Below are 21,368 nucleotides of genomic sequence, written 5' to 3'. Positions count from 1 at the left end.
GCTCCGGGTCGTTGGCGGTGCCGGGACGGGGGGAGAGGGGGATCCGGGCCGCTGTGGGGGGCGGCTGCAGGGCTGGGCACGCGTGGGCGGTGAGACACGCCGAGGGAGGGGAGCGGGGGCGGCGTGTCTGGGGGGACATTCCCCGAGTGAGGGAAGCGAGGACTGGGGAGAACACAGCAACGCTGGTGGGGACGAGTCAGAGCCTTGGGAGTTCCCTGCCTGCCCCGAGCCTCCACTCCGAGCTCCCGGAACCCGGCCCGGCCGGTCCCGCCCCGCACAGCGCGGCCCCAGCCACATGCCGGGGTGTCCCGAGCTCCCGGTACCGGTACCCCGCGGGACGCCTCGGCTGCGGACAGAGGCGCTCGCAAAGGCTGCTGGGAGTTGTGGTTCTGCCTGCGGACGACGCAGAGTACGACAGGAGCTGTAGTTCAGAGTGAGGAATGCTGGGAGAGGCAGTTCGGTCACGGCAGGGCCGCCGCCTCACCGCGAGGGCTGGACTACATTTCCCAGCAGGAAGCGCGGTAGGGCCAGGGTCCGGGCCTCGGGCGCCTCGGGGGTACGGGGGCATCGGGGGCGGCGGGGCCGGGCCGGGACCGAGCCGGGGGCTGGGCCGGGACAGATCGGGGGGCCGGACCCGGGTGGGAGCCTGGGCCAGGCCCAGGGCTGGGTCACGGGCGCTGGGCCTCGGCCCGATCCCGGATGTGGGACTGGGCCCCGGTTGGGCCCAGGATGCAGGGCCGAGCCGAGTACCGGGCACCTGTGGGTGCTGGGGGTGAACTGCCCGCGCTGGGACCGTGGGCAGGCTTGGCTCTGGGGCGGCAGAGCATGGGGACAGGGGTGGAGGAGCATCTCCGCCTTGGGGTCGGGGACGACAAGACAAAGCACTGCCTTGGGGACAGGGATCCAGGGATGTTGTCTTCAGAACAGGGGCAGTGGGATGTCCCTGTCTTGGGTGACACAGCCCCATTCCCCAGACTTGTTCACCTTGCAGGCGTTGTCACCCAAGCCTGGCACCATGGACAAACACATCACTCCAGGGGAGCTGCTGTGTCTGGGCTCCAGCCTCGCCTTCTCTGGCCTCTTCTACTACCTGTACAGGAGAAAATCCAGAGTCGTGGCACGCATACAGGTAGCCCTGTCTCTTAGATGCTCTTTCCCAACTGCTGTCTCTTCCCTACTGCCCTCCATGCTTTGATTTAGGTGCACACACTCATGCCTGCAGCCTGCTCCATCCTCTGGTGACCTCATGACATGCAGATCTGAGCAGGCTGCAGGCCAGAGGTCTCCACACCACCATTCTTGGCCTGCTCACTGCCCTGTCCCTGCCCACGCTCACACTCAGTCCATGCTCTTCCAGGAGGCCCCAAAGCTCCAGGTCGATGACAATTTGCCAGCCCTGGTGTCTGCAGCTGAGGGGCGGTGCCTGCCTTATGTTGCCCTGGAAGGTAAGGACACTCTGTGGCCCTGCACGAGGGACAAGGGCCAGGATCTCCTCTTTCGGCTGTGACACATCCCTTGTCCTTAGGCATAGTGCTCCCAGCCCAGGCTGCACTGACCAGCCACTACCATGAGGGGCTGCTGGGCGTGATCCAGAAACTGCAGCTGAAGGAGCATCGGCTGATCTGGAACAGCTTGGCCCGGAGCTGGTGAGTGATGGGAAGGGGCTGCAGGAGGGGGCTTGCAGCAGCGAGTCCCGACCCCATCATCTGGGGCCACAAGGCAGAAAATAACTTAGTTAAAGACTTTAGCCCTATGCTTAGCTCAGCACCAAGAGCTCAGAGCTTCTCTGTGTGTGGCCAGCAGGAGCAGGGCAGTGATCATCCCTGGGACTCAGCACTGGTGAGGCCACACCTCGAGTCCTGGGTCCAGTTCACTCAACTCAGGAAGGCCATTGAGCTGCTGGAGCAGGTCCAGAGAAGGGCAGCAGAGCTGGTGAAGGGCTGGAGCACATGTCTGATGAGGAGCAGCTGAGGGAGCTGAGAATCTTTAGCCTGGAGGAAACTCTGGGGTTGCCTTATTGCTCTCTCCAGCGCCCTGAAAGGAGGCTGTAGACAGGTGGGGATCAGCCTCTTCTCCCAGGCAACCAATGACAGACAAGGCAAGAGGAAATGGCCTCAAGCTGTGCCAGGGGAAGTTTTGGTTAGAGATTAGGAAGAACTTTACATGGAGGATGATTAGACATTGGAATGAGCTGTCCAGGGAGCAGAAGGTTTCACCACCAGGGAGGCGGTGGAGTTGACATCCTTGGAGCTGTTTAAGGAAAGACTGGACATGGCATTTAGTGCCATGCTCTAGCTGACAGGCTGATATTCAGTCATGGGTTGAAGATGATGATCTCAGAGGTCAGCCTGACTGATGCTGTGATTCTCCACACCCCAACCCTCCGTGCTTGCAGGAGTGAGAGCGAGCGGGTGCTCTCGGAGCAGATCTACACCGTCCCCTTCCTGCTGGCCTCGCCGGGCCCTGAGGCAGCCACACAGGTGAGTGTGGACAGCCCGCTGCAAGCCGTGTGCCTGCCCCTGGAGATGGTGTACGAGCGGTTCCAGCAGCCGTCCCACGGCTTCCGCGACCTGCTGGGCCAGTACCTGATCGGGGAGAAGCCCAAGGGCATCCTGGAGACGGAGGAGATGCTGCGGGTGGGGGCCGGGCTGACGGGCATCGGGGAGCTGTCCCTGCAGCCCGACGGCTCCCTGCACCTGCAGCCGCCGGCCCAGGGAGGCGAGTTTTTCCTGTGCCTGGGGGACTGGCAGACGGTGCTGGCGGAGCTGGAGTCGGCCAGCGGGCTCTGGAAGGGGGCAGCGCTGCTGTGCGCGGCCGCGGGGCTGGCCGTGCTCCTGCACGCCCTGTGCCGCGCCTACCGCCGCTCCCGGCCCGGGCAGCAGCCGGAGGAGGACAAGGAGCTGGATGGGGAGGAGGGCGGTGACCGGGCGCCCGAGGACTCGTGCGTGGTGTGCCTGTCGCGGCCCCGCGAGTGCGTCCTGCTGGGCTGCGGCCACATCTGCTGCTGCTTCCGCTGCTTCCAAGCCCTGCCCACCCGCCTCTGCCCCATCTGCAGGGGACCCATTGACCGCGTGGTGCCCCTCTACCAGGCCTGAGAGCACCTGGGGGTGCCCAGGGAGGGGCAGCGTGAACTGGGCCAAGCCTGGAGCCTGCAGAAATCCCAGCTGTCTCCTCGTGTGCAGCTGTGCAATTCCTTTTGGGAGGGAGGGGTCTTGGTGTGCCCTTCAATCTGTTTTGGGGAGGAGGGAAATGACAGCCTCCTCATCCTCCCTTTGCCTGCCAGAAGGACCCCCCTAAACGTGAAGGCTTGGGGAAAATCTACATAATGCCTAAGCTGAGGAGCTGAGACCCCAACCCTACACTGGGGCACTACTTTGGCTGCCAGCTATTGGACTTGTGTCTCTTTCTGAGCCATGACCTCCCAAAAGCCATGCAGGACTTCTCCCTTGTAGTTTTTTCCCAGTGTGTGGATTTATGGGGATGATTATTAGGGCAAGACCAGGGCTGCTGGGGCACAGCAGGCACAGTGGAGTGGCAGAGACCCAAACCCCCCTGACCCACTGCAGTGTTATACCTTGGTGCCACTTTTGTCCTGCTACCCCAATCCATGTGCCTGCAGCCACTGCCCAGATGACACTGGGGACACTCAGGGGCTGGCAGTGATGAGTCCCTTTGCCAGCTGCTCTGTCACCAAGATGGGAGCTGTGTCCCTCTGTCACTCTCTGCAGGGAGCACAGCTTTAGGGTGCCACAGAGCCTGCCCTCATGTCCAGCCCCGCTGCACCCGGCTTTCCTGCTGACCTTGGGGACAGGACTGGGCGTGGGAATGGCTTGCAGTGGTGTGTGAGTGATAAAGCCAAGGAGCTGAGCTTGGCCTCACCTCTTCCTTTGCGCCGTTCAGCTGGGGGCTGGGTGGGTGCTGGGAGCCAAGGCTGTCCCCTTGCAGGGGTGGGCACCACTGCCTCCCCTCCTTCCTCATCCAGGGAGCTGGCCCAGGTTTACAATGGAGCCCAGGTGCATCTCCTCCAGATGCAGCCCTGGGTGGGGGGTGGCAGGACACACAGGACCGTTGCCAAGGTGATTGTGCTCCTCGGGTCTCCATGGCAACTGCTCCCCTGGACTGCTCCCCATCACTGCCTGGCTGCAGTTGCCCAGGCAACCCACGGGCTCTCCTGGCTCCTGCAGCTTTGGGGCACCCAGGGTTTGGGGGTGGGGGACAGTGCTGGCAGGCCACTGTCAGCCAGGCAGCAGCATTGGGATTGGAGGGGGATGATGTGCCCCCTCCCCAGGGCAGTGGCCACAATTGCAGCTGGGCCGGGAGCTTGCTTGGGGCAAAGGTACCTTGGCAGGGCTGCCCCCAGGCAGACAGGAGGTCCCAGAGGACCCAATAGGGCCTCCTGGGACCCACATGCATTCTTGGGGTGGGGATGTGTGGGGGAGTTCTCTCACCCCACCCCGCCTTTTCCTCAGCCCAGCCTTTTCCCTGGGCTGCAGAGTGAGCAGTGGGGCCCAGATTCCCCCTCTCACCCCCCCAGCATCGGGCATCCCCCCCGCAGCAGGAGGGATTTCGGGAAGGAGATAAATACCAGATGGGAGAGGGCCGGGCTGCCAGGAACACACTCCCTGCATGCCAAGAGCTGCTGGCGCGAGTGGGCGCGTGGGCCGGGGAGGGCGGGGGTGCCCCTGCTCCCCAAGACTGCTCACCTCGTTCCCCAGGGCCTAGCAGCCAGACTAGGACAGGACAATAGAGAGGGGTCTGCACCCCCCCACTCCCCTTTGCCCCCAAAGGTGCCCAGGGCAGGGAACACATCCCTTGTGGAGGGAGGCTGCCACCCACGGTGCTGGGGCACAGCCTGACTCTAGCCCCACGCGGGTCTCTGCCACTCCAGCAGTGGCCTGGCTGCAGCCCCAGCTGCCAGTCCTGCCTGGCATGGCTCTGGGCAGCAGCATGACTCACCCCCTCAGCTCACCACTAGCCAGAGATTGCTGTGCCAGATCCACGGCACGGGCTGGCACAGGGGTAGCACAGGGGTAGCACAGGGGCTGCCCGGCCGTGCTGCAGTGCCCACATCCCCAGACAAACCTGCTGTGTGCCCCTCATGGGTATTTGCCCAGGAGCAGGACAGTGGGGAGCTCACAGTGCCTGGGCTGAGCACTGCCCAGCCTCCCTCTGTGTCACACAGGCCACGCATCCTGACAGCTGCCTCCTCACAGCCACAGGGTGCCCCTGTGTGCCAGCCCATTCCCATGGCCTCCACCCGCTCCCCCCAGGGCTGCCAGCCCGCTCTGCCTCCCTCCCTGTCTGTTGTCATGGTGACCAGATATGTGGTGACAGGCGAAGATGGAGCCTCACACCCCAGCAGGGCTGTTTGCCCAGAAGGGTTGGCTCCCCCCCCTTCCTGCTCTTCCCTGTCACCCCCGGGCCTCGGCAGGGGACCCTTGTGGAGCCCCTGCCCCAGGCACTGTGCTGGAGGGGCTCCATCTGCTCAGATGCCAGGATCGCAGCTGTGTCCCAGGCAGCTCATGTGGGGAATGGGGACAGCGCCATCCTCCTTCCACCTGCCCTGACAGGGCATCTCCCAGGCTGTGCACAGACAGACAAACTCATCTCAGTAATGACAACCTGTCTTTCTTCCCAGGGGGAGGCACTGTCCCTGCAGGGACAGCCTGATCTTCCCCCAGCAGCAGCTGCAGGAACAGCAGAAGATGAGGAGCACGCCACTCCTGCACACTTGCCCTGGGCTCACCCACAGGACAGCTGCCAAGCAGGACACCTGTCCCCCAACATCCCTGCCCTGTAGTGACAGTTTTCACCACAACCATCGTCCCACAAGGTCATCCCCAGTGCCTGTACCCAGCCCAGTGTGTGTCTCTGCTCCTCCAAAACACCTGGACTGTGGCACGGGCAGCACACAAAGTGGCATCCCCATCTGGGCTGTGGCTACTGAGAGCCAGCAGCAACAGCCAGGGACAGGCACATCCCCAGCCTTACCAGTGTCATAGTCCTTGTGCTGGGATGGGGACTCAGGGAGAGCATCAGTGCCAACAGCAGGCGCTCAGTGAGGCCTCCAGTGGCTGCCACTGCTGTGAAACAGAAGTGCTATTTCACGTTTCTTGGCAGGGCTGGAAGCAACACAGATGGAGGCACCCGCACTGGCCTCCTGGCATGCCTTGGCAGCCCCCAGTTCTGTGGCACCAGCCCCAGGTGATAGCACTACCTCCAGACGTGCAGCAGGGAAAGCCCTGGGTCCTGTGGCTGATGCTTCCTGCCTCCTTTCAGCTCCCTGACATCCAGTCACTGCCTGCCAGGACACTGACCCCATTCCTGCCAGGCCTTGGACGGGATGGGAGTGCCTGGTTGTTCCCAGCTCCAGCTGCCCGGGTTCCCTGCAGAGCATGGGCAGGAGGTGCTCCACCACAGGCCACTTGCACACACACAGGGTGATTTTCCACCATAAAACCACCTTAACCATCAGTGACTGCAGGAAAAGCTCTCACCTCCATCACAGCACCTGGACTAGGCACCCACAGGGGTGTAGGGCTCAGGGGCAGTATCCAGGTGTGGAGCTAGGGCATGGCAGGGACTGGTGAGCTCCCAGAGCATGGGCCAAGTGTGGGCAATGCAGCACAACCTCTACTGCCAGCCCCAGTGCAGCTGGAAGCCTGATGCTGTGCCTCCTACCCAGCTCCACATCCACCGGGGGGGCATGGCTGGCCTCCAGCCCTTGCATCATCCCCAAGGTGTCCCAGCCCAGGGGCTGCTGCCCAGGTTTAAGGAGCCAGGGCAGGAAGAACACCCTGCTTCCCACTCTCACAGCCTCTTCTTTCCGGTGGAGTTGGCTTTGTGTTGGACAAAAGGCTGCAAAGGAAGCAAGAAAGGAGATTACGTGGCTGCTAAAAGACGGATAAGGAAGGTGGGATGAGAGCCAGGGAAAGGAGGGTGCTCATCTGGCTCACCAGGGGGGATGCTACATGCAATGGCAGGGGATGAGGGGGGTCTCTTATGCACCCCCATTGCCTGCCCACTCACATCCAGGTCCTGGGTACCTTCCCCTGCTGTTCAGGGATGAGTGACAAGCAGCACCCTTGGGGAACCAGAGACTAGAGCTGTCCCAAGGAGATGCAGAGCCCAGAGCCACAGCATTGCCCTGTCCCACCCACAGCCCAGCTGTGCTGGCACAAATCCAGCCCTCCTCCTGCCTGGGATGGGCAGACAGTCCTTCCCACACCCCAAATCCCAGGCAAATCACAGAGCTCCACCCCACAGCCAAGTCAGGTAGCTCCCGCAGGTGTGAGGCACTGTGCAGATACAGGTGTGGGGTATGTGGGGCCATTCCCAGGGTGACCCCTTTCCAGCCTCTCCCCAGCAGCCTGCCAGGCTGGGAGCCCTCCTGGAGCACTGCACCGGTGCCACTCACATCCCACACAGCCCATCTGCTCCTCTTCTCGCTCAGCCCCGGCCCCGCGCGTGCCACGCTCTGCCTGTCCCTGCCCACGGGCAGGGCACGTGGGCTCAGCAACGGGAAAAGCAGGCCACATCTCAGCGTGGGCCTCTTGCCTATTTTCCCAGGCACTTTTCACAGGAGCAGGAGCTTTCACATGAAAAAGTTCAAGCTGGTTCTTCAGCAAAGGCATGAAGAAAAGAATTGCCTTGCCAGGAGAGCAGGTACCACTGTCCCAACCTGGCTCTGGCAGGGGACAGCAGGGACCGATGTTCTGCAGATCCAGACACAAAGGTAAAAGCATGGCTGAGCCTTCCCAAAATAGAAGAACCTGCCTTCCCTCATGGACCAGCCCAGCTGATGCTCTTCTGCAGCACCTTTCAACAAGATCTCAGCTATGGCGATGCTGGAACAGCAATATGTACCACAGGGCTGTCTGGAAAATGCCACTCTCACCCCCTCAGGATATTCTCACTGGGCTGTGGGCTGGCATGAATGAAATGCCATTTCCATTCAGGGATCTGGCTTTGCTGCAATCCAGGACCCCCGCATGAGCAGCGGGACCTGGATGTGAGGGAACAGCAGGAACTGGGCTGCTCCAAGACAGGATGGTCCTCTCCAACCAGCCATAGCCACTGTTGCTGTCACCATCAGTCCAAGATCCAGGGGTCGCAGCTCTGTAGCCACAGTCCACTCAAGAAGCACCAACTTTATCCTGAGCTTAAATGGCCCCCCGCTGCCCCAGGTGACCTGAATGGGGGAGGTCCTCTGTGAGGCTGCTCAGAACCACCAATGCCAATTAATGCAATCACTGCCCTGGCTGTCAACAATGTGGGAGGAAAGATCCAGGATGGGTCTGGGGTAGAGGTGTGTAAATCAAATGGGGCTCTGGGGGGACACTGGGGTCACCCTTTGCTGCCGCATCGCAGGTCCCCACGGGGGATAACCCCTTCCCCTTTTCCACAGGAGAGCCCCCAGGGAAGGGTCAGTGGGACAAGGGGTGTCCCAGGGCACAGTCCCCACGTGGCCACACTTACACACACCTGCAGAATTACATCTGTGTGCCCCTGCGTTCCTGCAAAGATACAGAATGGGAGGATGTGTACAAACACATGCACACGTGGGGGCCAAGTGACTGGCAGGGCTTGAGGCAGGACTGGTGTGGCGCCAAGGGGGAACCCCAGCACTGAACGGGGCTACAGGAGTGGGTGCCTGGATGAGTGTTGGCAAAGAGACACAAGTGAGGGCTGCGGTAGATCCAGGGTGGGAGCTGGCCTGGAATCCCGAGGGTTGAGCTCTCTGGTCTGTGGGGTGCTGGGGGGCTGGAACAGGATGTGGGGGTCTGGAGCAGGGTGTTGTGGATCTGTTTGGCATCACCTCTGCATGCCAGGGGAGGGCCCAGCCGTGTCCGGTGGTGCTCAGCTGTCTGGCCCGGTGGCACCCGACTGTGACAAGGGTTACCCTTTCCACAGGGGCACCCCGTGTTTGGGGGCACCCCCGAGCAGAGGCGCCCGCCTCGGAAAGGCTGTGCCGGGGGGAGCACTGCGCTCTGGGGCCGGCCCGGTGGCGCGGTCGGGTCCCCATCCCGAGCGGGCGCTCCCCGCGCACCGTCCCCGGGGGTCCCCCGTCCCTGTCCTGTCCGGGCCGGGCCGGGCCGCGGCGCTCCGGAGCCGCCCCCCGCCGGGGGGGTCCCCGCTCCCCCCGGATGCATGACTTCATCCTTCCGCCCGGGTTTCCTCCCCGCCGCCGCCGCCGCCGCCGCAGACCGGCTCCCGGCTCGGCGCGGCGCGGCTCGGCCCGCTCGGCCCCGCCATGTCGCAGGTGCTGCCCTACGGCGAGGACAAGGTGGGCCGCTACGGCGCCGAGCCCGAGGCGGGGGAGCTGCCCTTCAGCTGCCGCCTGCAGGACACCAACGCCTTCTTCGGGGGCAACCAGGGCAAGCGGCCCCCCAAGCTGGGACAGATCGGCCGCGCCAAGAGAGGTACCGCCGACCCCCGCCTCTGCCCCCCAACCCCGCCTCTGCCCCCCCGGGACCCCCGCATCTGCCCTGCAACATCCCCCGGGTTTGTCCCGGGACCCTCGTATCTGCCCTGCAGGATCCCCGGCATCCCTGGTGCTGACTCCTGCATCCCCGGCACTGCCCCACGGCATCCCCGAGCCCCCCGGATTTGTCCTTTTATCCCTGGTGCTGACTCCCGCATCCCCGGCTCTGCCCCACGGCATCCTCGGAATCCCCCATCTGTCCTGCAGCGTCCCCGGCACTGCCTCCTGCATCCCTGACGCTGCCCCACGGCATCCCCGGGACCCCCGCATCTGTCCTTGCATTGCCGGCTCTGCCCTGGAATCCCCGGCTGTGCCCTGGAATCCCCGGCTCTGCCCTGCAGTATCCCTGGCTCTGCCCTGCAGCGTCCCCGGATCTGCCCTGCAGCATTGCCGGCACTGCCCCCCGGCATCCCCAGCACTGGCCCTTGCATCCCCAGCACCTTCCCACAGCAACCCCAGGAGCCAGGATTCTGCCCTTGCTTCCCCGGCATTCCCGGCATCGGGCAGTGCATCCCTGGCACCCCCAATATCGCCTGACGAGATCCCCAGACTCCCGATTCTGCCTTTGTATTCCCACTTCTGCCCCACGGCACCCCCTGTCTCTGCCCTGCAACATCCCCAGCACTGCCCCACCGCATTCCTGCGGCTCCCGGCTCTGCCTTGCATCCCCAGCGCTGTCCCCTGCCACCCCCGGCACTGCCGCCAGCATCCCCAGAATCTCTGCCCTACATCAGCTCCAGCACTGTCCCCCGGCAACCCTGAGCCTCCCCAGCTCCGTGACTGACACCCGCCCCCAGAAGCCCAGGCTCCCCCATCCCTGCTCCAGACACCACCACGCTGTTCCCCCTGCACCAGCCCCCGCCTCATGCCGGGACTGCCCCTGGGATTGCCCTGCAGCATCGCGGGGGCTGCCCCGGGACTGTCCCCCAGCGCCTCCACGGTGCCCCTGGGACCCCCCGGGACTGCCCCCTTCTCATTGAGGATAAACAATCCTTTCTGTGCCCGAGCATCCCCAGAACAGCCCTCCTGGCCCCCTGAACCTCTCTCCCTTCCCGTTTCTGCCTGCCGCAGAGACCCCAGCAGCCTCTGGCCATGATGATCAGCAAATCCCCCCCACTTTACTGTCCCCCCAGGACTCCGTGCGCCCAGCTGTGTCCTGCCCCCCCGTACTTCCCCTCCTGCTGCAGAGACCCCAGCACCATCTCCCCTGCTTCCATCAGGACCCACAGAACTGCCCCCCTCTCCTTCCTGCACCCTGATCTGTCAACCATTGATCCTCCCCAATGCTTTGGGGACCCTTAAAAATGGTCCCCTCTTTTCCTGCAGCCCCCATCCCACCTGCTTGGGGGTCCTTCATAGGCAAACACCCCTCCTTAAGCTGCAGGGATAAGGAGGGAGGGGAGAGTTTCCCCCCAGCCCCAGTACACCCCAGCCCCACGGGGGGTGAGCGCTGCCTGCTCCACTGCCCCCTTTTGCAGTGCAGGAGGCTGGCTCTGGCAGCATCCCCGGGCTGATGGGGGGATGCTTCTCCTTCGGTCGTGTTGGGGGGTCCATCTGCTCTCCCAGTATTTCTGGTCTGGTTAATCCACTCCCAGGAGGGCGATGTGGGGGATTACTGACCCCCCAGTAGTGATATTGGGGTGGGGGTCTGCCCTCCAGCCCCAGAGTGATGTTGATGGGAGGCAGCTGCCCCGGCAGTCACGGTGTGTGTGTGTGTAGCTCCTTGGTGATGCTCACAGGGGTCTGTCCAGCCTCCCACCGCTGCTGCTGGGGAGGGGGCTGCCCCGTGGGTGATGCTGAGGGGGTCTCTGTGGAAGCTGACATGACGGGGGGCTCTGCAGCCCCCCACGGTGACGCTGATGGGGGTCCGTGCAGCCCGCCGTGCCGTGGGGGGCTGTCGGGCCCCCCCGGGGGTGCCGGTGCTGAGGGTGGGTGTCCTGCGCAGCGGGCGATGCTCAGGGGGGTCTGGCTGCCACCCCCGCCGAGCAGGCGGTGCCCCCCCCGCTGGGTCATTACCCATTCCAGTCCTGTTGCTCTCATCAGCGCCTGCCGCAGAGAGGAGGGGGGGTCCTTCCTGGTCTATTCCTGCCCCCCCCCGTTCCCTAATCACCCATCCAGAGGCAGCCGGCTGGCTGCGGGGGGGATGCTGCCCCTACCCAAGCCGGGCAGGGGAGTGATCCCCCACCCCTCATCCCGACTGTGCCCACCCGAGCCCTCCTGCCCCGCTGCCGGGGCACACCTGGAGCCTGACGGGGGTGAGAGCCGGGGTAGGGGGGCAGCGGCTGTCGCGTCCCCTCGCCCACGCGCCCCCGCTGTCCCCGCAGTGGTGATCGAGGATGACCGGATAGACGAGGTGCTCAAGGGCATGACGGAGAAGTCGCCGCCGGGGGTGTAAGCCGGGAGCCGCCGCCAGGACCCGCCGGCCGAGCCCCGCTCCAGCCCGCCGCCCCGCATGCTGGCTGGAGCGCCGACGAGGAGGGGGAGGCCATGCCCGCTGCCCCCCCCGGCCCGGGGGGGGGGCCCTGCAGCCACCACCACCCCCCCCCGAGCCATGCACTTTACCCCTCCGCCTCCCCCGGGGCCGGGACAAAGCGCCGAGCCCCCCGCCCTGGGCGAAGACCCCCCTGCCCGGGGAAGGGGCCCAGCCCCCCGCTCCGCGGCGCGTCCCCCCGATCCTCCTCGGCGGAGGGTCCCCGAACTCCGGGGCCAGCCGGCCCCATGAGCGGGGGGGGGAGCGCTGCTGTCCAGAGACATTTTTTGCTCCATCGTTTTTTGCATGAGCTTGGTGGCCCGGGCGGCCGGCCCGGGGGCCGAGGGTCAGCCCCACCACTCCGGCACGCTTCTTTTTAAAACAGAAACTCCTCATATTTGTATTTTTATATCCGAATCTTTGTTAAAAACGATCTGCTGACGTTGAGATGTCAAAGTAACTGCATCGAGAAAACAAACGAAAACAACCAACCAACCAACCAACCAACAAAAAAAAAAAGGTTCATATTTTTTTCCATAAGAAAAAAAAAGACAAAAAAAGAAGAAAAAAACGAGGGCAAAAATTAAAGGGGGGGCGAGAGTGATGGAGGGAGCATGAGGAAAGCCACAGGAGGAGGGAGGGGAGCAGGGACCCCTGGCCCGACCCCCGCTGGCAGGCAGCAGGAGCACCGGCGGGTTTGGCAGCAGCACCAGCCGCTGCAGTTCCTTCCCGGCAGCACCGGGGCAGAGCCCACCGGGGCCGGCTGCAGGTGCCAGGGGGGGTCCCAGCACTGCCCCTCGCTTGAGGGTGCTGGGGTCAGGGGAGAGCGGGGAGGGCAGGGACCGGCCTGAGTCGTTGTTTTTAATTTTATACTTTAATTTAATTTTATTTTTTAAGAAGCTTCTCGGGGGGTTCTGATGTGCATGAGAAACTTGTCATCTTTTTCAATAACCTACGAGTGGCATTTATGGAGACAACGACGCAAAAAAAAAAAAAAAAACCACAACAAAAAAACCAAACAAAAAACTGAGGAAAAAAGAAAAAAAAAAAAGAAAAAAAAAGATACTTGTGTCATGATGTTCTACGAATGATCCATTGTAAATTTAAATGCCATTTTTCACTGTACTGGTGAACAAAATGCAATGAATAAAATACATTCATGTACCCAGGTGAAGCCGGCAGTCGCCTGCTCCTTTCTGTCCCTTCCTCTGCCAGCTGGTTTTTGGGGTGTCTGTGGGATGGGGTGGCATGGCCAGGTGGGGGCTGACCCCGGAGCCCTTGGCTGGCTCCTGGTGCAGGGGAGCCGCTGGCTGACCCACTTACACCTTCTGCCCGAGAGAGCAGCCCAGCAGCTCGGCCTCTGTGCTGTCACTGCCCAGGAGGGTCCCTTTAGCCCACCCAGGGGGAGTTGGTACCCAGAGAGCCTCTGGGGACACTGCCAGTGGCACCCATGCACCTGCCCCAGCAGCACACACGCGGTGGCTCACCCATCACCCATCCTGGCACACACGTGTCACCGTGCTGCTGGCCCCAGGCACAGGGGGACACGGACCAGGCGTGTGCAGCACACTGGTACTGTCAGCACAAGCAGAAGTGGGGATGGATGGGGAAAGAAGCAGATATGCTGCCCTTCCTGTCCTGTGGCACCGCCTGCCCCATGCTGGCACATTGCAGGCTGGATCCCCCAGTACTTGGAGGGGGTGACAAGGACACGGTGCCCTTGCACACCCCCAGGCTCAGTGTGGGGGATGGAGCAGTGGGCACCCCCAATCCTGCCCCCCATAGCCAGTGCCAGCACCCCCATTCTGCCCTGAGCCTGGCTGTCCGTGCCAAGGGGAAGGGATGGGGGACAGGGAGCCACTCCCTGCAAGATGGATGGGTGAAATTAAACCCGATTTGGTTTCATTACTGGCTGCAAAGCCTGGAGCCCTGGCTGCTCTCCAGCTCAGCAAGGAAAGGCCAGGGAGGGGGCACAGAATCACCAGAGCATCCCTGTGCCCCCCGGAGGAGGCCAAGCATCCCCCTCTTGCCCCCCATCACCCACACCACTGGGCAGCTCGCAGGGGGATGCATCGGTTCCCTGTCTCCCACCTGTGAGGATGGAGCACCTTAAGGCTTTGCTGGGACCTGGGTGAGCCCCGGGTCAGAGCTGGATGGCGAGCAGATAGTCCTCATCATCGTCCGGGGGGGCGGGGGGCGGCGGCGGGGCGGGGCCCGAGGGGGGCTGGTGCAGGCGGCGCCCCAGGGCCACATCCCGGGGCTCCAGGGGCTGCCCCTTGCGCATCACGTATAGGAAATAGTGGAAGGCTCCGGCGTCGCCGTCCCCGCAGGCAGCGTGGCGCAGGGACCAGCCAAAGGCCTCCTGGGCGTAGTGGGGCTTGCGGAAGTGGGGCTGGGCGAAGGTGATGGAGATGAAGCAGCCCCCTGGGCGCAGCACCCGGCTCACCTGTGGCAGGAAAAGCCCCGGGATGGGGTGGGGGAACACAGTGAGGGTCACTGCTTTGGCTCTGTTCTCAGGGACCCCATCATCATCTGCCAAAGACCCCTCCCAGCCTTTCCCATCACACCCCCTAAACCTGTTGTCCTAACCTTGACCCCCCAAGAGACACCCCGGGTCTGACCTGTCCCCAGACCACCCACATGGAACAGGGGTCTCCATGCTCCATCTCTCCCTGCACCCCAAAACTCTTCACTCCCACCCACAGCAGACAGCATAGAAACCCAACCCTGACATGGGAAAAGCTTCATCCTTTCAAGCACAGGGCACCCCTAAACTCAGCACGGGACACCCATCCCACCCACCCCTGCCCAGACCACCCAGCACTACCACCAACACCCAGAATCAGAGGGGAACGTGGGGGGTGTTTGATGGGAAAGGACTCAGCCCTTTTAATCACCATTTTCTCCCTGCTGGAATTAAGCCCCGCTAACAGGATGGAAAAGAACATCAATTTTCCTGCTTGGCTTTATCCAATGTCAAAAGGCTTTTACGGCCAGCGTCCGCGTGCTCAGCATGCAAAGGCACTGCCCGGGGCGGGCGGGCGTCCAGCCCCCTCCCCGCACCCTGCCCCAGGCAGGGACACCCCCAGACCCCTCCCCCGGCAAGGGCAGAGAGTCCCCGCTGCAGGGGACAGGGCTGGAGGCCAACTGGGGGGTTTCCCAAGCTCTGCTTTAATCCTGCTGGGAAGCTCCAGCTGGGGAGCTCTGGCTGGGGCCAGTGGAGGGGACAGGCAGCCTGCGTGTCCTCCCCTGCTGCGGTGGTGGCTTTTGAACCAAACCCTACCGGTTTTGGCCAGGAAAATGGGAAGGCAAGTCCCTACATCCCTCTCTGGGCACCTGGCTCAGTATCCCTCCCTGCTAAGTGCCTGAAAATCTGCCCTGGGAAGACCCCAGAGCTTCCCAAGCGATGGGCGGGGAGGGGGGTCCCCGGAGGTGGGGGCAGGCAGGGATCTCCGGCTGGAACTGAGCGAGGCATCCCGCATGTCCACATCCATCCCTCGTTAATAGAGCAATAATGGCCGTTGCTTGGAGACGAGCACAGGAAACCTTCCCATCTTTCCCATCCGTCAGCGGGAGCAGGGGGGCCGAGGGGCCGCTCCCGCTACACCCGCTGTCCCCAGCAAGCTGGGACAGGGCGTCCCTGCGGTGTCCCCACATGCAGGGTGGATTTCCAGTTCTTACATCCCCCAGGGAGAGGAAGACAGAGGCTGTGAACCCCCCAGTGAAGGGAGATGGGGGTGGGAAGGGAGGTACCACGGACAGACCCCTCTGAAGGGATCTCCAAAACAGGGAGCAAGTGGGAACACCCAGCGAGTCCTCCTGGGGATGAGGACAGCAGGGACAGGCTGAGGGTGGAAGCTGGTACCCAGCGATGCTGGGGGAGGGCAGGGATTGAGCAGAGGATTAAAAAGGGAAAAAAAAAAAGGGAAAATTAAATCCCTGCCGTTTGGCAAAATGACAAGGACAGGCAGCAGCGCTGGCAAGGAGGGCAGAGCATGGATAGCGAGCACAGCCCCACTGCCCTGCCGGGGGTTGAGCTCCCTCCCAGGCTCAGCCAGGCAAGAGGGGATTGGGAGGGCTGTCAACAGCCACGAGCACCCTCCCAGCACCCTGCGCCTGCAACCCCAGGGTGCCAGGGAGGTGCAGCAATTAATTATCCTGGCAGTTATTCCCGCAGGGTGGGAGAGGCTGCCAGGACCCGCACCCCCGCGCCGGGACAGGTTCAATCCGGTCCCGCCGCCGCCAATTAACAGGGCCCTGAGGCATCGCCCGTCCCCGTGGCAACGCCATGGCCCTGTCGATGCTGATGGGAGTTGCCATGGCAACACCAGACCAGATGATGGGGACCCCGGCTAAGGCGATCGAAGCTGGGGCGGGGGGTGCGGGGGGGCCAGAGCTCTCACAGCCCCACGGTCATCACCTTGCCCTGGGCTGGCAGGGCCATCGCGGTGTGTCCCCCTGGGTCCCCTACAGCCACCCACGCGAGGATGGGCCCATTTTTCCAGCCAACTCTGTGTATTTAACATGCAAATAAATAGAGGGGCCATGCAGCAGGACCCAGGGACACATCCTGCTCCATCCACCTCTCTGGGGAGGAGATGATGGGCTGTAAGAGGGGTAGTTTCCCACCCCCAGGCATGCTGGGAGCTCCCCAGGTGCTCCCCTGCAACACAGCTGAGGGGCAGGACAGAAACCCCGGCTGGGAGGACAAAAACCCCGGCTGGGGCACGCACAGAGAAGCAGGGTGGTGCGCAGGCACTCAGCACCTTCCTCCAGCCCAAACAGGGATGGGGTCCCACCCTCTGCACCCCTGCCCAGGTCCCCCAGCCCGTACCTCCGTCAGCACCCGGCGCATCGCCGCGGCCGCCTGGGGCGAGACGTGCCAGGGGTCGGTTTCCTCCACCAGGAGCACGTCGAGGGTGCCCTTCTCCAGCACGACGTCGAAGGAGGCGTCGGGGAAGGCGAGGGCGCGGATGTCCATGACGGCCCAGCGCAGGCCGGGGCAGCGGGCGTAGCGGGCGCGCATGGCCGTGATGCAGGCGGCCGAGAAGTCGATGCTGGTGACGTCGGTGTAGCCCAGCTCGTACAGGTCGTGGCTCAGGGCGCTGTTGCCACAGCCTGTGAGGGGCACAGCTCACACAGGGCTCGGGGTGCCCGTGCCAGCACCCATACTCTGTCCCTGCACCCCAAAACGCTTCACTCCCACCCACAGCAGACAGCATAGAAACCCAACTCTGGCATGGGAAAAGCTTCACCCTTTCGAGCACAGGGACAGGGGAGGGTGTGGGTGGGCTGGGGCTGCTGGGCAGGGGCAGGTCATGGCTTTGATGCCAGCTAGTGAGGGTGGGGCGAGTCCCTGATTACCCCTGTCCTGCCAGCTGGGTGCTTTGGGCTCCTGTCCTGGGGCAGCTCTGCACACCCGAGCCCCTCACCTTGGCGTGGGAGGCAGGGGGAGGCTGGAGGCAGGAAAGAGGCAGGAAAGAGGCAGGGGGCGTCCCCAGCTATCCCTCCCTCCTGCTGTGGGGCAGGAGCCGGCTGCGGTCCCAAGAGCCTGCTGGATAACTCCAGTGGGAAATTAGGGAACTTCGGCTGGGGTTTAAGCGGGTGCGATGGCGAAAGGGATGGAAGAACTGGTGTCTCAACAGGACACGGGGAGTGCCCCGCTACCAAGCCCTCCCCTCGGAGCCGCTTCACCGGGGCTCGGCCGCTCACCGGCGGGGCTCGGGGGATCCCAGGGAGGGGGGGCGGATTTGGGGGCTATTAAACGCAGCTGGCAGCGGCTGATCCGCTAACAGGATCGGTGATTACACCCGCTTAATCCCGCCGGCGGATCAGACCGCAGGTGGGATTACGGGGCGGTTATACCCGCCAGCACCGGGGCCACCCCGCGGGCCGGGCTGAGCGCAGCTCCCGGTACCGGCCCGGTGCCACACCGCCCTCTGGCGGCCAGCGCCAGCGCATCCACCGGCGGGACCCCGAGCCCCGCCCGCCCGCCCTCCACCGGGCACGCAGGGCACGGGGCACGTACCGAGGACGAGGATGCGGTCACCGGGGCGCAGCTCGGGCTCCAGCTGCGGCAGAAACCGGGAGAGCCCCCCCAGCCACTCGCGGGTCTCAGCGCCCTCCCGCCGGTACAGCTCGTCCCAGAACCGGCGCCGCCCGTACCGGGGGGGGCCGGCGGGCGCGCGCCGCCGCTCCATGCCCGCGCGCGGGGCGGGAGCACCGGGCGCCACGTGCCGCCCGCGCCCCACGTGCGCCTTCCGGTCCGGGCCGGTGCCCGCGCTAAGCGCTCCGGGCGGAAACACGGAGCGGAATGGCGGCGGGGCGGGGGGCGGCTGTGCTGCGGCGGGCATGGCGGGAGCGGCGGGCGGCGCTGCTGGAGCCCCGCTACACCCCGCTGGTGGCCGCCTGCCTCTGCCTGGCCGAGGGCGGCGTCAACCTCTGGGTCATCCGCAGGGTCCCCTGTGAGTGCCGGGGCCCGGCCCGGCCCGGCGCTGCCTGGGGCTGCCCCCGGGGATGGCGGGGCCGGTCCGGGGCGGTGCGGGGACAGGGACGGCTCGGCCCCGGGGTGGGCGGTGATGGCGGGGCTTGTCCCTGACAGCTCGGCCCCAGGGCGGGCGGTGATGGCGGGGCTTGTCCCGGGGCAGCGCGGAGGGGCGGGGATGCCGCGGGCACGGGGACAGCGCTGTCCCGGCCCCTCGGGTGACAGCATCCTCGGGCAGGGGGACAGGGCCGGGCCTGGGAGGGACGCGGGGCTGGGCCGGGGGTGCTGGATGTGGCGGCTCGGAAGAGCCCGTGCTGACAGCATGGTAGCGAGGCACGGGGTCAGGCTGGCGGCATTGGAGCTGGGTCAGCCCCCGCAGTGCCCCGAGCCCCGCTGAGCCCGCCGTCCCGCAGACACCGAGATCGACTGGAAGGCCTACATGCAGGAGGTGGAGGGGTTCGCCAACGGCACCCGCGACTACACCCAGCTGAAGGGTGACACTGGCCCGCTGGTGTGAGTGATGGGGACACCCAGCTCTCTGTGACCGGCGGCTCCCCGAGGGGCCGCAGGGCCCGGCCCCTCACTCCGGTCTCCCCACAGCTACCCCGCCGGCTTCGTGTACATCTTCCTGGGGCTCTACCATGCCACGGGCCGCGGCTCCGACATCCGCCTGGCTCAGTACCTCTTCGCCGGCCTCTACCTCCTCAACCTGCTCCTCGTCTTCCGCATCTACTGCCGGACCAACAAGGTACCCTGAAGCTGGGGCTCCTGAGCGCTCACCCTGGCGGAACAGACACGGGCTCAGGGCTGGGGTGCGGCGGAGCTCAGCAGCAGCAGCAGGGAGCCCAGGACAGGCTGCTGATGACCCTTCTGTGTTTCTGTCCCCGGCAAGGTCCCTCCGTACGTTTTCTTCTTCATGTGCTGCGCCTCATACCGCATCCACTCCATCTTTGTGCTGCGGCTCTTCAATGATCCTGTGGCCATGGCCATCCTCTTCCTCGCCATCAACCTCTTCCTGGAGGAGCGCTGGTCCTGGGGCTGCCTCCTCTTCAGGTGAGGGGCTGGGAGCTGCTCTCCGTGGCTGCTGGGTGTGTGAGCCAGCTCAGCCCCAGCAGGAGCTGTGCTCGGCTCAGGGGCTGCCGGGGCTCCGTGTGGGCTCCGCAGTGGTAATGCAGCTTCCTGCTCAGCCTGGCTGTGTCCGTGAAGATGAACATCCTGCTCTTCGCCCCTGGACTCCTCTTTCTCCTCCTGCAACGGTTTGGTCTCCTGGGCTGTATCCCCAAGCTCTGCATCTGTGCCCTGCTCCAGGTGGGTCCCTGTTTGCACCAGCTGCAGCAGCAGGGAATGGGGGCTGCCTTGCCAGGCTGCAGAGCCGTGGGTGGAGACAGTGGTACCAGCACCTGTGGCCTCTCACAGCAAGCTGGGTGTTGATAAATAATCTAACTCACGTGACTTTCCTCTTGGGTGACTGTCCCTGTCACCACACGTGGCACTGGGCTTCTCAGGGGGTAGCTGGGGTAACAGCATCCTGGTGTAGGGCTCTGTGATGGTGCTGGTGTGCCCCTGCAGGTGGTTCTGGGCCTGCCCTTCCTGCTGGTGAACCCCGTGGGGTACCTGACCCGCTCCTTTGACCTGGGCCGCCAGTTCCAGTTTAAATGGACGGTGAACTGGCGCTTCCTCCCAGAAGAGGTTTTCCAGAATCGAGTCTTCCATGCTGCTCTGCTCCTGGCTCACCTGGCAGGCCTGGGGCTCTTTGCACTGCACCGGTGGCACAGGTGAGACCTGGGGTTCCCCACGGGTGTTGATCCCTGCCAATCCCATGTGCAGGATACAGATCCATGACTGCCCTCCCCCTGCAGTGCTGCAGTCCTGGGATTCCAGGTGTGAGTTGGAGGGCAGTTACTGTTCTATTCTGGGGAATATATGCCCCAGGTATTGGGGCTCACAGGGGAACACTGGGGTGGGAGAGACTTTCAGCAGCTGAGATCAATGTTTGTTCTTCCCTCTCAGTTCCAAAGAGAACATCCTGACTCTGTTGAAGGATCCTGCCAAAAGGAAACCTGCATCCCCTCGCTTGACTGTCAACAATATCCTTTGGCAGGGTGGGCAGCAAGGAGAGGGAGAAGGCAGGGCAGGGAGAAGCCTGGTTGGGTCCCAGGCCATGCAGTGCTGTTGTACCAGCCTGCCCTGGGGAAAGGAGCTGTGCTGGGGAGCTCTTGTGGGACCACACCTCCAGCCTCCTGTGTTTGCCCCCTTAATGCCAGTGCATGGATTGTCTTCATCCTCTTCTCCTCCAACTTCCTGGGTGTCTGCTGCAGCCGCTCCCTGCACTACCAGTTCTACGTCTGGTATTTCCACACTCTGCCCTACTTACTCTGGTGCACCCCGACCACCAAGCTGGCCCACATGCCCAAGTACGTGCTGGCAGGGAGGGGAGCCCCTCTGCTGGGGCTCTGGGAGTGAGGATGGCTGGTGTGTCCCCCATGCTGACCCCCAGCTTTCCCCTGCACAGGGTGCTGCTGCTGGGCGTGATCGAGCTCTGCTGGAACACCTACCCCTCCACAGTGTGCAGCTCCCTCTCCCTGCACATCTGCCATGGACTCATCCTGCTCCAGCTCTGGTACGGCACAGCCCCCACGCCGGTGTCACACACCCCTCCAACAAGCAGGAAACCCACAGCCACGTCCAAGAAAGCCCAGTGAGAGTGGGGATGGCTGGCCAGTGGGAACTGGCCTCTGGAACTGCCCCATCTGCCTGCTCTTTTCCCACTTGACTCCCAGGCTGCCCACAGCAATCCCAAGAGGGCCATGAGCCTTGGAACTGTGCAAAGGGGGCAGGTGTGGGGTCCCCCAAAAGGCAGGACTTCCCAAATAAAGGGGGCTTTGTGTGCCCTTCCCCAAAACCCTTGTCCTGTGATGATGTCAGAGCAG

At 63.9% G+C, this 21,368-nt stretch overlaps 4 protein-coding genes across 4 annotated transcripts; 3 read left to right on the top strand and 1 right to left on the bottom strand.

The window, feature by feature from the left end:
• The first annotated feature begins 523 nt into the window (after positions 1-523).
• LOC135451966 (mitochondrial ubiquitin ligase activator of nfkb 1-A-like) lies at positions 524-3,867 on the top strand. The gene is made up of 5 exons (XM_064721696.1): positions 524-556; positions 992-1,129; positions 1,358-1,445; positions 1,526-1,646; positions 2,396-3,867. Exons 2-5 carry the CDS (start codon positions 1,016-1,018, stop codon positions 3,093-3,095), a joined length of 1,023 nt encoding a protein of 340 aa, XP_064577766.1. The 5' UTR covers positions 524-556; positions 992-1,015; the 3' UTR covers positions 3,096-3,867.
• A 5,299-nt stretch (positions 3,868-9,166) lies between these two features.
• On the top strand, positions 9,167-13,128 carry CAMK2N2 (calcium/calmodulin dependent protein kinase II inhibitor 2). Its single transcript, XM_064721698.1, has 2 exons — positions 9,167-9,422; positions 11,809-13,128. Exons 1-2 carry the CDS (start codon positions 9,254-9,256, stop codon positions 11,877-11,879), a joined length of 240 nt encoding a protein of 79 aa, XP_064577768.1. The 5' UTR covers positions 9,167-9,253; the 3' UTR covers positions 11,880-13,128.
• EEF1AKMT4 (EEF1A lysine methyltransferase 4) lies at positions 12,382-18,154 on the bottom strand. The gene is made up of 3 exons (XM_064721697.1): positions 17,983-18,154; positions 16,789-17,072; positions 12,382-14,400 (listed from the first exon to the last, which is right to left on the bottom strand). Exons 1-3 carry the CDS (start codon positions 18,152-18,154, stop codon positions 14,098-14,100), a joined length of 759 nt encoding a protein of 252 aa, XP_064577767.1. The 3' UTR covers positions 12,382-14,097.
• A 100-nt stretch (positions 18,155-18,254) lies between these two features.
• ALG3 (ALG3 alpha-1,3- mannosyltransferase) lies at positions 18,255-21,362 on the top strand. Its single transcript, XM_064721695.1, has 9 exons — positions 18,255-18,418; positions 18,852-18,951; positions 19,039-19,186; positions 19,331-19,491; positions 19,626-19,746; positions 20,008-20,213; positions 20,449-20,525; positions 20,708-20,852; positions 20,951-21,362. Exons 1-9 carry the CDS (start codon positions 18,268-18,270, stop codon positions 21,138-21,140), a joined length of 1,299 nt encoding a protein of 432 aa, XP_064577765.1. The 5' UTR covers positions 18,255-18,267; the 3' UTR covers positions 21,141-21,362.
• The last annotated feature ends 6 nt before the right edge of the window (positions 21,363-21,368 follow it).

This window comes from Zonotrichia leucophrys, chromosome 9 (genome assembly GCF_028769735.1).
Source record: "Zonotrichia leucophrys gambelii isolate GWCS_2022_RI chromosome 9, RI_Zleu_2.0, whole genome shotgun sequence".
In the NCBI taxonomy this organism is placed as follows: domain Eukaryota; kingdom Metazoa; phylum Chordata; class Aves; order Passeriformes; family Passerellidae; genus Zonotrichia; species Zonotrichia leucophrys.
This window is presented reverse-complemented; position numbering and strand designations above follow the sequence as displayed.